The sequence below is a fragment of the Palaemon carinicauda genome, chromosome 6, assembly GCF_036898095.1.
Source record: "Palaemon carinicauda isolate YSFRI2023 chromosome 6, ASM3689809v2, whole genome shotgun sequence".
Lineage (NCBI taxonomy): Eukaryota > Metazoa > Arthropoda > Malacostraca > Decapoda > Palaemonidae > Palaemon > Palaemon carinicauda.
In genome coordinates this window covers 113701689-113716688 of record NC_090730.1, presented here as the reverse complement: position 1 = coordinate 113716688, position 15000 = coordinate 113701689, and the positions used below count along the sequence as shown (strand labels likewise).

At 40.8% G+C, this 15000-nt stretch overlaps 1 protein-coding gene across 2 annotated transcripts in view; it reads right to left on the bottom strand.

Moving 5' to 3' along the window:
- Positions 1 to 15000, bottom strand: part of LOC137642164 (solute carrier family 22 member 6-like) — an 88094-nt gene that overhangs the window by 19204 nt on the left and 53890 nt on the right. For both annotated transcript variants that reach the window (XM_068374699.1, XM_068374700.1), the window contains exon 6: positions 6140 to 6294. In XM_068374699.1, the coding sequence (XP_068230800.1) occupies positions 6140 to 6294 (155 nt within the window). The remainder of the gene's footprint in view (positions 1 to 6139; positions 6295 to 15000) is intronic.

The following is a 15000-nucleotide window of genomic DNA, read 5'->3' as shown; positions in this document are numbered from 1 at the left end:
TCACCCAGTGTAAAGGAAGAGCATCCTCTGCTAACGAGAAAATAAATGAAGCTACGTAAATGATTATAAGGAGTTTGATCAACAATATGATTTAATACAAATATAAATTATAAGATTAATAGAATAGACCAATTATTGGTCTACTGTTATAGTAATATTTGAACTATTAGCAAATTAGTTGGGCTCTACGGCAATAGGTGGCGCTGATCAGGGACTGGGTGTGCACTGTGCACAGGTCATTTTTAAGGTAAGCTTTCCTGTCTTCCCTTTACTGCCTTTGGTTATGCATAGGGAGAAATCAGTAGCCTTATTTTAGGGTAAAGCCATGAACTATACCAGAGACAGAATATCACAGGCCTCGTTCAAAAGGTAGGCACCATAATGTACTGGCAACAATTATTGTCTTTACCCTCAAAATTTGTGAGAAAAGGGTGTTTTACATAATTATAAGTTTCTGGTTGCGAGTGTTGTATCTTATCCTCGCCCTTTTTATTTTCTGAATCTTTAGTAGGGGTCTGGAAAGAAATATGAAAAACAATTTTACATTAAAAATAATGGTAAAACAGGTCCATACCTATACAAAGGCACCAGTCGAAATAGGACTCGTAACATTATATACAGTATATATATATATATATATATATATATATATATATATATATATATATATATATATATATATATATATATATATATATATATATATATATATTAAATTTAAAAACCATCTCATCCTGCTGTCATTCTCCCTAGTATCCCAGTGTTGAAGTCAGGGATCTCGAGAGAAGCACCTCGGGCCCCTTGGGCAGGTGACCCTACTCCTCTCTTCTGGCTTGGAATATTCACTGCCACGTTGACTGCAGTCGTTACCAGAAGACGCATTGCCTTTTATTGCATCTCAGTAGCTAAAAAAAAAAAAAAAAAAAAAAAAAAAAAAAAAAAAAGGAGTCAAAGGACACCTACTAGCATGGACTAAAAACTACATGCTAGGAAGGCAAGCCAGAGTCAAATTTTAAGGAGTGATATCCACATATCATGAATTGGAAAATGGTACGCCACAAGGAGGAATTCTAAGCCCCCTCCTTTTCAACATCCTCATGGAAAATATAGCCTCACTTCAGCTACCTGAAGGAGTTAATATATTTATCTATGCAGATGATGTATGTGTAATAGCTCGAGGGCCAGTCAGGACAATAAAAATGCAAAGAGCACTCAATGCCATCAGCCACAAATCCAATGAGCTTGGACTAAAAATTAACATTGCCAAAACAAAAGCAATGACAATCAAAGCCCCAAACCCCGTACAACCACTCACAATAGGAATGGAACCCCTAGAATGGGTGGACCGATACACATACCTCGGGGTAATAATAGACAAACAGCTCACTTTCAAGCAAGAGATAAAATATCTCAAGGAAAGAACAAATGCCAGAAATGCAGCTATGAGATATATGTGCAGGCTCAAGGATGGAGCAAATGAACACGTCCAAAAGAAATACTATCTAGCCTGTTCCAGATCACTAGTAGACTATGCCGCCCCAACACTCCTGGGACTAACAGATCTACAAACAAGCACAATTGAAGTGATTCAAAACAATGCCATGAGGCTCATGTTGGGAGCCCCAATGTGGACAAGACTTTGCAACCTAAGGTTGGAAACCGGACTACCAACCCTCGAAGACAGAATTGCACTAAGAAATGCAAGCATTGTTGCAAAGATGTTCCTGTCAGACAGAGACTCAATCACCAAAAGACGAGTAAGAGAGGAACTATCCAAACATCCTGAAGTACAAACCCCAGATTCTTATGGCAAAGACCATAGCGATAACATCAAAAGACTTGGCCTTACAGAAACAATCCTACAATTAAAACCTGACACAGCACAAAGTACTATACACATTCCACCATGGAAAAAACAAGTTGCTAAATTCAACTACACCAAACTCCCAAGGGCAAAAGAAAACTGCACAATAGAAGAACTCAGAAACGCAGCAGAAGCAGCTATAACCTCAGTAGAAACAACAGGGGCACAGATCTACTATACTGATGGTACAGTAGATCCTGGAACCCAAACAGCAGGAGCGGCAGTTCACTCCTGCAAGTTCACAGCTTGCTGGAGAACATCCAACAATGTCTCCACCCTGCAGACAGAGCTTGTTGCAATACAGCAAGCATTAAAATACTCTATTGAAAATGAGGAAGGGCCAGTAGTCATCCATACTGACTCACGATCCTCAGTGCAGGTCCTACAGCAGGACAAAAACAAAGAAAAAAAATCCCTGATAGCGGACATTAAAATCCTCTTACATCAACATAATGAAAGAAACAGACTAGTAACTATAAACTGGATCCCCAGTCACATCGTTATACCAGGGAATGAAAAGGCTGATGAGCTAGCCAAAAGCACCAAACACATTCACAATGTACAGGTGCACATACAGCCTGCACTGCAACAAATCAAAAGCAAAATAAAGACACAGCTCAAGAACAACCTAATCAAGGAACTACATATGAGGATAGAGAATGGCTCTCCCTCTGTAACATGGTACAAATGGGCATCGGAACTAGAACCCCCTCCCATAGACAGATACACCCCAAGAAAACTGGCAGTATGTATACACAGACTCCGGCTGGGTTACAAAGCAAACTGGGAACTCCTAGATGACATCCAGACAAGGTGTGAACACTGTGATGTCATACCACAACAAGCTCTCCTGCACTACCTACTAGAATGCAGAGAAACAGCACAGCTACGAGGTGATCTACTTGTAGACATCAACACACCACATGCCATGAAAGAGGCAGCCACACTGGCAAAAGCAATTGTCGAAAGCATAGACACACATGCACAGTTGCTTTCAACACTACCTCCACCAAGGTAAGACCTCCTCATTCCATGCACCATCTCATCCCCTCATTGTAAGGCTCTATTCACATCACCCCCTTTCACTTCTCAACTAATCTACCACTTAAAATCTCTCTGCAGGGACCCTAGGGAGTAAAGGGTTGGACAACCCCACCTGCACAATTTTTCTCTAATCTTCAAAAGCCTTACACCCCCACTTTTCAAACTACCACTATCCGAGAAATGATGGCCCTCTACCACTACCACCATCATCCTTACCCTATCCACATCTTTTTCTACTACTAAAAACCTTTCAAATTTCCATTAATGCAACTACCTTATAAATTTTTACAGATCACCTACGGGCCAACCAAGGGAAAGGCCCGTGCCAACAACAAGTGTTGGCTTTAATACCCCAACAACAATTATTGCATCACACTGCTTCTACGAGCTCTGTCCCCTCTTCCTTCTTTTTTCTGGCAGTAGCAGTAACAGTAGATTTGTCAGCAATAACAATGCCGAAACTACTGGATGAGACACGTTCGGGTCCTTCTTTCCAACCCTAGCGGTACATGTTATCCCCCTTCATCTCATCTGCCGACCATGTAAATCTCATGGATACTTCCTGTCCACGATTTTGATAGCAACACAGACATGTTCTCTAAGTAAGCTATGTATGATATTTTGTATAACCATCAAGACATCTACTATTGGTTGGTTGTCCATAAACAAATACAGTATCTGCATAAATGGGGATTCGCCCACCACCTGATATGTTTCCAAGTGATTGTTTTATTACCCATTGATAGGATGGCACTGTAGGGTGTGAAGCTATTGCAGTCTTTGTATGTGCCCATTGCAACACAGAGAACGAACTCAGACCTGAATTTTCATATGATGATAATCCTTCATAATATGTTCTCTTGCATCATATAAGCCCTATAAGGCGTATTTCACTAGTAGCTTTAATTGGTGGCCCATTTGCAGGGACTTATGCCAAAAGCTGCTAGATCTGTATGGGCTTTTCTCTTTCTGATCATATGTGTTGCCACTTCAAAGTCTTTAAAAAGACCTCGATAGAATTGGTAATTTACGAAATACACTTTGGGTATTTTACAAGTTACATTTTTCGTCATCAATGTACTTTGTGCATCTGCGTTTTTGTTCGCGTGAATCTGATCTTTATTGCAGCACGCCAGTAATAGATCTCACTCAATCAGTCTCAGTTGGATGATAATCTCTTGACCAAATGTGCTGAATTTGTTGTTCTTGCTTACCTCCATGATCCAGCTGGCTGCATCCCACAGATTTTTCACTCTCACTTTCTGAAGTAGCAACTGCCTCAGTTGCTCTAGTTTGTTTAGGTTTTTTGGACTATATCTCACCGGCTTAACCACAACTTTATTCATAACACTACTCACACATGGTGCTACTGAGACTCAGCATTAATGGTGCCCTAAATGCTCACGGACAAAATAATACTGTAGGCGATTTTCCTCCTTTTACAATGTGAAAGATTCACGTTACCATCACGTACCTACACACCTGTAATGTGACACACTCTATGATCTAAATCAATATAATATTTGTTTATCCTCAGCTCATAGTGAATAAGCAGATCTCTCTCTCTCTCTCTCTCTCTCTCTCTCTCTCTCTCTCTCTCTCTCTCTCTCTCTCTCCAATCTGCATCACTTTCGAGCTATTTCTCTTGTGAGAAGACATATTTCTCTGTTTTTAAACATTTTAACCGTTTCCGTCCCACCAGTAAGTTAGCCATGGTGTATTAACATTTTTCTCTGATATTACTAAGTAATATTTGTACATGTCGGGTCATAAGATCAAGGCATTTTGTCTATCACTATGATGCACTCCACGTGTACTCCTAATCTTTATTATTTCGCTTATCAAAGTCTAATAACTCTCGTCACCATCAACACAAACGTTCAGCCTTGGGCATTTGTGGACAATTAATGTCCATCTCTCTCTCTCTCTCTCTCTCTCTCTCTCTCTCTCTCTCTCTCTCTCTCTTCATGGAGCTGTGTCACTTCAAACTCAACTTCTTTGTTGTGGCCCTCTAGCGACTTGAAATGTTGTTAACACTAAACTATGAATAATACCATTTCAACAAGAGAGTATCGATTGTACAAAAGCACAGGAAGATTGTGTTTTTGGAATCTCACGAGACACCTAACCATTCCCTTGTACAATTTCGTGGAGGGACTCCGAGGGAGTAACAATATGCCAAGCCCCGACCTCCAGAAAGGAAGCATGGTGTCAGATTCCAGCTCTCACACACAAGGTTCCAAGGATAGGAATCGTAAGAGACCAATACTGAGAGAGGAGAATGAGGAAACGGCGAACTGAAAAAGGTGTAGGGAGGGAGGGAGTTGAAATTAAGTGTGCTTTTGTTTTACGGCAAGTTACAGTAGGTAGCTAAAACCATACAGACACGTCGATAACAAAACCAAAAGAGGATGATAAGGTGGGACAGAAAACATGAAGAAAATACTCGGAAATCAGTGACTGTTGAAGAGAGAGAGAGAGAGAGAGAGAGAGAGAGAGAGAGAGAGCAGGGGGGAAAGAGAAAGGGAGGGAAGAAAGGAGTAGGGGGAAAAGGAAGATGGGGAGTAAGGGAAAAAGTAAGATGGAGAGCAGGGGGGAGACAGAGAGAAGGAAAGAGAGAAAGAGCAGGGCAGTGGAGAGGGGTGGAGAGGAAAAATGAGAGAGAGGAGTGAGGAAAGAAGCAGTGGGATAGATGGAGGAATGAAGAGTAGGTAGTAGAGAGGAAGGAGACCTTGGGTAAAATGGGAAAGGAATGCCAGTTCTCTTAAGTAACAGTAAACACACAAAGGCAATAGTCTAAGAAGCTTACTTGAATGAAGAGAGGAATTACATTATTCAAAGATTATTATATCAAGGAAATGGAATACCTAGGATAAGAATGTGAAAGGAGAGCGAGGCCAGACATTAATGGGGTCAGTGTTACCATTTCAAATATATTTGAGAAATATTCAAGGCGTGTAAGAATACTTGTGGGCAATAGTATGTGTTTATGTGTTTGTTTGAGCGTGTCTTTGTATGTAAATATGTATGTATGTATGCATGTATGTATATAAATAAAAATTTTAGAAAGTATGATTTTCCGAGGACTGCAGACACTAAACTACCATGGAATCCACTAATTGTAGGCTCCATAAATATACATGTAAGAATTCAGTTCACTTCAAAACGTAGAATAATGAATGCATCTAATGAGTAGTAGAGATTATGTAAACTTAATATATCTATGCTCACCCAAATTCCAAGCGGGTAGAAGCATGACGATCATGGTGATACCAAAAACCATCCTCATCACCAGAATGAAAGAATACGACGGAACCGTCACGGTCAGCATCACAGCTATTAGGTGGCCGATGCATCCAACCTGCACGGATCTCTTTCGTCCAAACCTAGTGTAATTAAGGGAGTTCATCTGCTTGTTGATAGCACCGGATATTTAGAAGTGATTGACGAGTTACCTCATTCAAAAGTTAGTGATATTTTGAAGTATAGATAAGTAATTTTATAGTAACTTCTTCCAAAAATTAAGCTATATAGATAGGAAAGGTGAGAGTTCACCTGTGCATCGATAACAAGGGACTTTTAGAATTGATATAAAGTGAGCGATATTTTGAACTATAAAGGGGTAAATTCTTAGCAACTTCTTCCAAAAGTGAGTTATGTCTTACAGAAATGAGGCTGTTTGGAATGAAAAGGAGAGTTAACTTATTCAAAAGGGAGGGATATTTATGGATACTTGAAAGTGAACAATTATGAAATTTAAACGTGGGGCATCCAGTTTTCAGACAACTATCCATTGTATGGAAGTAAAGACATTACTTTACCATGGAGTGAAATAAAGCAAAGAACAAGCCTGTAGCAGTAAAGACCCATAGAATTTAATATTTTCTTCTGATGTCTGTTGTGAAAAATACATGGAAGTAAATATAAATTAATTTCTTTTTGAGGTGAATGATAAAATATAAAAGTTAAAGTGCCATCTCATAAAGAAGTGAATGCTACAAAATATTTAGAAGTGTGTTACAAGTTATCCTATTCCATTGTTAACGTGAATCAATGTTTACCTGTGAAGAAAGTTGTACCGTAAGATGTGGTACATGTAAATGGAAGTTGAATGATCTCGTTAAGCAAAGGTATGAGAGTGATTGTGTTTCAAGTTTTAATGGTGGCAACACTGCAAAACTTACTTAAAGTAAGTAACTAGTTTAATTAAAAGGTATTTATTTGAGATTTCTAATGTTTGAAAGAGAAATTTTCACCAAATAAATGAGAAGTTACATTAGATACATGGCATGTATTTGTTTAATTTCTCTTCCACATTATTTAAACTTGGTACCCAAACAATGAAACCCCTAATAGGTTTACATTGCAAAAAAAAATATGAATAGATAGGCCTAGGATATGAAGTTTAATAGTAGCTTAATGGGTTTTCTCGTTATGAAAATTAGAATTAGCTCCTATTTGTCCCTGCATATAATACAAACCATTTTTAAGAGGATTATGACATTGGTGAAGCTGAAATAGAAGTTAGATTTTTAAGAAGTCAAACATCGCTGGCTAACGGGTAGCAGGTAAGACTTACCCACCCTACAGGTAGAGCAACCCACACTTTGACTGGTTACAGCAAAGCGCATAAGTTCACTGCTGAATCACTGACGTAGTTGCTTTTGACTTCTTGGTTTTTCTCTCTTTTTCAGAGTTAGTGTGATTGGCCCTTGCTATATCCGACCTGTCTAGGAAGGCCGCCATTGTGGCAGCTAAATGAGTAAGCCAGAGTTGAACCCCATTTACTCTCTGGTTTTTGGAGGGGGCATGACTTCCCAGTCATTCCCCTCTGAGGAGTGCAAAGAGTGGCCTCCAGTGCAGTGGGTGGAGTTATCTAAGAAGAAAAAAAAAGTATAAAATAAATTCATTGGCATCAGAGGGCACTCCTAACCTGATGCCAAAGAAGCTCTTTAGCATTTTTTGCCTTCTTTGAGAACCAAGGTCGCTGTTTCTCCTGTGGTTTCTTCCCAGGATTCATCCTCTGGGGAAACAGAACCCTTATGAGGTCCCCTAAGATACCATCCATGAGATGTTGAAAAGTGGCCCAAGCATTACGATGGCCAAAACAGGAATAATTGAAGGGGTATGTACCAAAGGGGTTGGTGATGACAGTATTGGGGATGTTTTCTAGGTTCATGGGCACCTGATAATACCCCTTCAGAAGGTTGAGCATGGAGAAAAATCTTCGCTTTAGGCAAGCAGGAGGTTGCGTCGGCGATGTTTGGGAAAGGGTAGTGATCCAGTTCTGTCTGCATGTTCAGGCACCTGTAATCCCTGCATAGATGCATAGATCAATCTTTCTTCAGGACTATGTGTAAGGATGATGACCATGTGCTTGATGCCTTTTGGCAAAGGCCCATTTCTTCCATTTCAGCTAAAGCTCGTTTAGCGGCTGCCAAACAATCGGGTGCCAGACGTCTAAATCTGGTTAACACTGTTGGCCCCGTTGTCTTGATATGGTGATAAATACAATGTTTTGCGGGAACCATGGGCGTTTAACAAAGTTCTGGATGGAAAACTTCCAGGTACGATGTGAAGAGGGGAGCTTAGACATCCTTGGGTGCGCTGATGTGGAGAGCAAGGTTAGAGGGGCGGGTTGGAGAGGTGTCGAGAAGTACAAATCTGCGTTGACTAACTGTCGGTGAATTACGTCAACCAGAAAGTGGAAGTGTGAAAGGAAATCCTCATCGGGATTGGCAATGTGAAGTTAACAACGAGAAACTTCCAAATATACTTGGTGCTTCCAAACAATAATGAGAGGGTTTCATAACCATGGGTGGGTATCGCAGATCCGTTGGCAGCTACCAGGCAGATGTCAGAAGACATAGACAGACTACTTTGTGTCCTGGAGAGTGGCCTTGGCAGAAGAGAATGGCAAGCACCCATGTCTGCCAAAAAATGCATTCCTGTACCTGCAGCATGTAAAAAGAAAAGATTAGTGACAGGGGGAGGCCACTGCTGCAAGCGAAGGCGTACCTGCACGTTTATTGGCCACTGACAACCATTCACAAATTTGGAGTGGTATTAGCATAACTGCAACCAATGGGTGTCAGTAAGGGGCTGGTAAGGTCGGTGGTTGGGGCATAAGGGAGGGGTGGTATATGTGGGTGGTGGGCAGCTTTGTCGCCACTCCGGCCCATCATGGGGTGGGTGTCTGTGTCCGACCGCATTTACGTTAGCTTCAGTCGATGATGAATAGGTGTCCACTTTGTCAGGAGTGGAGGCGTTGATGGACGTTTGGAAGGTGGTGAAGAGGCTGTCAATAAGGGGATCGACTTTGGTCTTCAGGTCCTTCAAAGGCAAAATATCGACATCGGGGATGGTAGCACTTATAGGTTCGGGTAGGAGCCATCCTAAAAGGGCACGAAGTAGATTCACTTCATAAGGAGAGCTATGTGTATCAGGTTGAAGGCGAGTGATACTGGTCATTTTCCTGAGGGCAAGAGAAGCTATTTGATTCCCCAACGGTTGTTGAGAGAGCTAAAAAAGTTTCGCTATCCGGGCATCCAGTAATGGCAAATAATGCTCCAGTAGGTATGATTTAAGGGCATCGTATGTTATTGGCGTGTCTCCTTGCTCGCACAGCCAATCAGAGATTTTAGGGAAAGTGTCCTCGAGGATCGCTGAGAGAACGTAATCTGCTTTGGTGCTTGACTAAGTCACAAATTTGATGCAAAACTGGATTTCAGCACCCTGGAACCCGCCGATTGATTGATTGATTGATTAAGAGTTATCTGGTATTCTGACATCAAAGGTCATTGACGACGAGGAACCAGGCGAACGCTTCTTCGCCGGCAAAGGACAGTAGTTTTAGGGGTGTGTCATTGATAGAAGAGTAAGTGTCAGAAGGTGGCATCATCAAAAAGTAAGACACAGCCGTGAGGGGCAGGGCCGGAGGGAGCTGGTGGTCACCAGTGAATGAGTGGACAGTTAGTTGATAACTGAGAGAAGGTGTAAATGCGACTAAATTTATTTCAACAGACAGCAAGCTTTTATAATAACAGTTTCAGCGAAAGAAGGTAAAAAAAAATTCAAACAGATTGATACAAGCACATATAACAAGCACATACAGGTTATCAGGGGAGAGCGATAACGACAATATACTAAAACCAGAAATACAATCAGTGTACGAGCATGTATGATACACGTGCAGTACAGGAGTCTGTCCCTCTCCTTCAGGAATGGTTATAAAAAAGTGGGTGTATGGTCTTTCCCTAGTGGGGACAATACACCCCTGCCACTCTCTCAACCATCTCCCCATGCTGTAATTACTGTTGACAACCATGATGGAAATATGGATCTTTCTAGGTTTTCACTTTCAATAGGGATTGATTGTACCCCATTTATGAATAAACTTCTGCATGTGCTGGCCTCTGCCAAAGCCCACAAGTCTTCTGTTGCTGTGCCTCCACCAGTCCTCCATGCGGAAGAGGAGTCTGATGAGGCCCATGGGGAGGACCCTGTTATTATTATTATTATTATTATTATTATTATTATTATTATCATTATTATTATTATTATTAGCTAAGCTATAAGTGAGGAAAGAAAATAGATAAACTATGGTTGTGGTGGGGTATTGGTAACGTTGCTTGCTGGTGATTGCCAGACGAGTTTAAGTCTTGCTCAAACTCGTTCGCTCATTAAGTGGCTGCAACCTCGCCATTCTTGTTATCTAAGGATGGGGCCAGTTTGGGGGAGCCTATAGGCCTACCTGCTGAGTCATCAGCAGTCAAAGTCTGGCCCTCCCTGGTCCTAGCCTAGTGGAGATGGGCTTGAGCACTGATCCTGTGTATATATCATCAATCTTTAGGGCATTGTCCTGCTTGCTAGGGTAATGTCACTGTCCCTTGCCTCTGTCATTCATGAGTGGCCTTTAAACCTTTAAGCCATTAAAGAAGTAATGAACAATCAAAATGAAACACTCTAAGAACAGTAACAACATTAACATAAATCTTTCATATGTAAACTATAAAAAGACACATGTCAGCATGCTCAGCATCAGAACATTCAACGTAAAGTTGTACTTTTGAAGTTCTACTGATTAAACTACCTGATTAAGAAGATCCTTCCAAAACATGGTCACAGCAGGAAAAAAAAACTTTTACAATACTGTATTATTTTAAGTCTCATGATGGAGAAGGCGTGACTATTAGAGTTAACTGTATACCAAGTATCACAAACAGGATGGTACTGTCCAGGAAGATCTGAATGCAAAGGATGGTCAAAATTATGAAAAATCTTTGGAACAAGCATTACAAACTAAATGAACAAAGGTGTTAGAGATTGATATCTAGATCAGGAATAAGAAATTTAATAGACCATTAGTTCCTGTCCAACATTTTAAGATGAAATTCAGCAACTGAAGACCATACAGAAGAACAATGCTCGAAACAAGGCAGAATTAAAGAATTAAAACACTTCTTCACAATAGATTTATCACTGAAAATCTTAAAATATTTTCTCAATAAACCAATTTTATGTGCAATTGAAGAAGAGACCAACCGAATGTAATCTCAAAGTTAAACTTGCTATAAAGAATCACACATAAGATCTTAAAAGAGTCATGCAGAGTGAATAAACATTATCATTGCTGCAGAGATCTGTATGTTAAAGAACCACTTTCCTCGACCTACTTACATTCATACTTTGAGTTTTGTTAGTGTTTAACTCCATGACCCATAAATTACACCATGCACTAATTTTAGTTAGATCTTTATTGAGGGATTCAGCAACAACAGATCATTTAGGAGATGGAATTGATGCAAAGAGAGTAGCATCATCTGTATATGCAACGCGCTAGTTTTAAGGGCTAAACCACATGTCATGTGTACATAGTCTTTTCAAGTGCCAGTCTATCGATCAAACAGGAAGTACCTCAGCTTCATCCTAGATGGAATGGTCCATCACTTCAAAGTCTAGTTCTTCGGACTATCCACCACTCCACAGGTGTTCACTTGAGTGCTCACGCTAGTCTCAGCCAGGACTAATTCAAACTGATTTCGTCGTTTGAGGTATCTTGACAAATGGCTGGTTATATCATCTTTAAGAAGACAGTTGCTCCAGGATTGAGACAGACTCCTAGCCTTTTACAATGATTTATGGATCATTGTCAATTAAAAGAGTCTTGTCTCAAGCCCTAGAGAAGGGCGGAGTATCTGGGAATGTTGATAGATATGGCAGCAGTGAGAATCTAAGATAGATGTTCATATCAACAGACTCAGGGAGGTTGCATGACCCTTTCTAACAGTTCAACGTTTACTGGCACATCAGTGAAACGTCTTCTGGGAATCTTTCATCGTTAGAAAATTTTGTTCACCACAGGCTCTTTTGCCAGAAATTTCTACATTAGTGTCTGAAACATCACTGATTAGCCATTACCAATCCTTCTCACTCCTTGGCTCCAATGAACACAGAGGTGAGGGAGGATCGGAAGAGGTAGTTAAACAAACAAAACCTCACGAGGGGAGTCTCTTTTGGCTCCCCTCCTCAAGAGATTCTGCTGTTCACATATGCTTCCAAGGGGAGATGAGACATACACCCTAGGGATGACACCGCCTGGTGACTGTGGTCTGATGAACAGAAAGGTCTGCACATCAACCTGCTAAAATGCAGCTATGCTTTTAGATCCCAGTGGCTTTCCAACAGAGCTTGATAAGACACTCAGTAGCTTTGATGAGTTACAGATTTACCATGATGGCCTATGTCAACAACCAATAAGAGACTGTTTCACAGGACCTATGTGAGTTAGCGAGGATGACACACAATTAGGCATTAGAAAATGCAGTGGAATGATTGATTTGTTAGTAACACACCTGAACAAGAAGCTTTCATTGTACTGCTCTCCAGTTACAGACCAGACAGCAGCAATGAAGGACACTTTCCAACATCCCTGGAGCAACATGGATGTTTTCTCTTTTCTGCGTTTCTCTGTGATTCATCAACAGTGTTGGAGACCCTGAACATTAAGATGACCCAGGTGACTCCCAAGTGGCCATAAGTCAAATGGTTCACAGGTCTGCTAATGTTCCTCATCCAGATACCAAGAGAACTAACATAGTGGCCCAACCTCCTATGTCAGCCCTACCTGCAGAGATTCCACAACTTCAACGCTGTGGTTATCCAACATCTCCTTCGAGCAAAGGGCTTTTCAAGAGTCACTGCAAGGGAGATGTCTAGATATCTGCTAAGATTCTCTGCACCATGAGAAGTGGGTCATCTTCTAGGATTGGTGTTTTAGATAGAATATCTCTCCGGTCAGAGCCTCTTTGCTTGTAATTGCTGATTTCCTCCTCTTTCTTTTCTAGAAGAAGCACCTCATAACTGTCACAGTAAAGGGCTATTGCTTGGCTCTTAGCCAAGTCCTCAGACTGAAGGGCTTAGACTTTTACACCTCGTGAAAACTATCCATGCTCATGAGGAGTTTTGAACACTCTTGCCCTCCAAAGGAACTTCAGCCTCCTGAATGGGATGTCCTGAAGGTCATTAGATCTCAAGAGAGAGCCCCATACAGATTTCTCAAGGACATGTCAGATCATGATCTGTGTTCCTGCTTAACCTGATTTCATTGAAGAGGGTCAGAGAATTATGCAGCATTACATATGCAATTGGTCATATCCAAGGTTAGAAGGTCTCTTTTTCATTCGTTCTGCAGTTCGTGATAAAAACTCAGCACCCAGCGATTCTAAGTTTGAGACCTTCTCTAACTTTTCCCTTAAGGAAGCATCTAATAATGAGTCGATTTGCTGCTTCTTCTTGTGATGGTGTTGAGACACTACATTAAATGATTTTTGTGCTTCAGAAATGTGTACCAGAGATTTTTCCTAAGCTCTGGGAAGATTAAGATACTGATCTCCAAGAGCACCATCTCCTTCTGGCCTCTGAAAACCATCAGACACTCTTACACACCAGATGATGCACAAGAAGGCAACCCCTCGAGTGTGAGGGCACACAAAGGCAAAAGTATCAGCTCAGCCTTAGCCTTCAGGAAGAATCTGTTTATGGTGCAGGTCATGAGGGCTAGAATCTAGAAATGTCAGACGACCTTCACTGCCCACTACCTCGGGAACATACCCTCAGGTCCCACACCTTATCCTTGGGACCAGTGGTAGCTGCTCAGCATGTAGTGTAACAATCCCTGCTCCCTTACAGGATAAGTAGCATCACATCTGGATAGCGGTTGTGACATAAATCTAGAATCAGAGGTAAGAATAACTGACAATTTAACTGTCTTCTTCCTCTCTCCTGGGGTGAAGCAGTTATTCAGTTATGTTGCTGAACTAGATGCTAAATGCAGGTAAGCTATGCACCAGTGTGACTTTTCTTTGCAATTTGGTTTTGTATTTGAAGTGTTTCTCCCATCTTCTGAGCAAGGTGGATGTCCAACCCATTACATACACATTCATTAATCATGTAATGCATGTACATTGGACAACATATCCCATGGATGTTGATTCTTCATTGAGTTACCAATTTTTTTAATGGCCCGTAACTCCTTTTGCAATTCTGTGCACGAGAAATTAGGGGATTGACAGATGTCATAACATTTGCTCCACTTTAGGACTAAAATCACTGAGACTTCCTGGGTCCGTTAACCAAGCCATTTTTGGTAATAGGAATGTCCTCTTTCCTAAGGAGAAACCTCCTATTAAAAATCGAAGGTTTGTATTACGTGAAGGAATAAATCACCAATTTTAAAGTAATTTATATTTTTCTTAAACATACAAATCTGAGACCTTTAAGTTTGGTTTTGACTCAACCAACCCGTAGAGTCCTATAGTAGGCCAGAGTTCAAAGTAAGGGTTGCTCTATCTGTAGGGTGTTAAAGGTGTATGGTTACAATAAATACAAATTACTTTAAAATTTATAAGTTTTTTTTGTGTGTGTGTGTAACAAAGATGGAGTGATGAATTCGATGACGACTTGATACAAGATATAATCACAGTAAGGTGACAGGTATTATTCAAAATAAGCAGAAGGGAAACCATAAACGGATCGAAAATTGAAAGCTAAGAAAGATGGCAGAGGAAAACGGATTGAGCAATGAAAGAGTG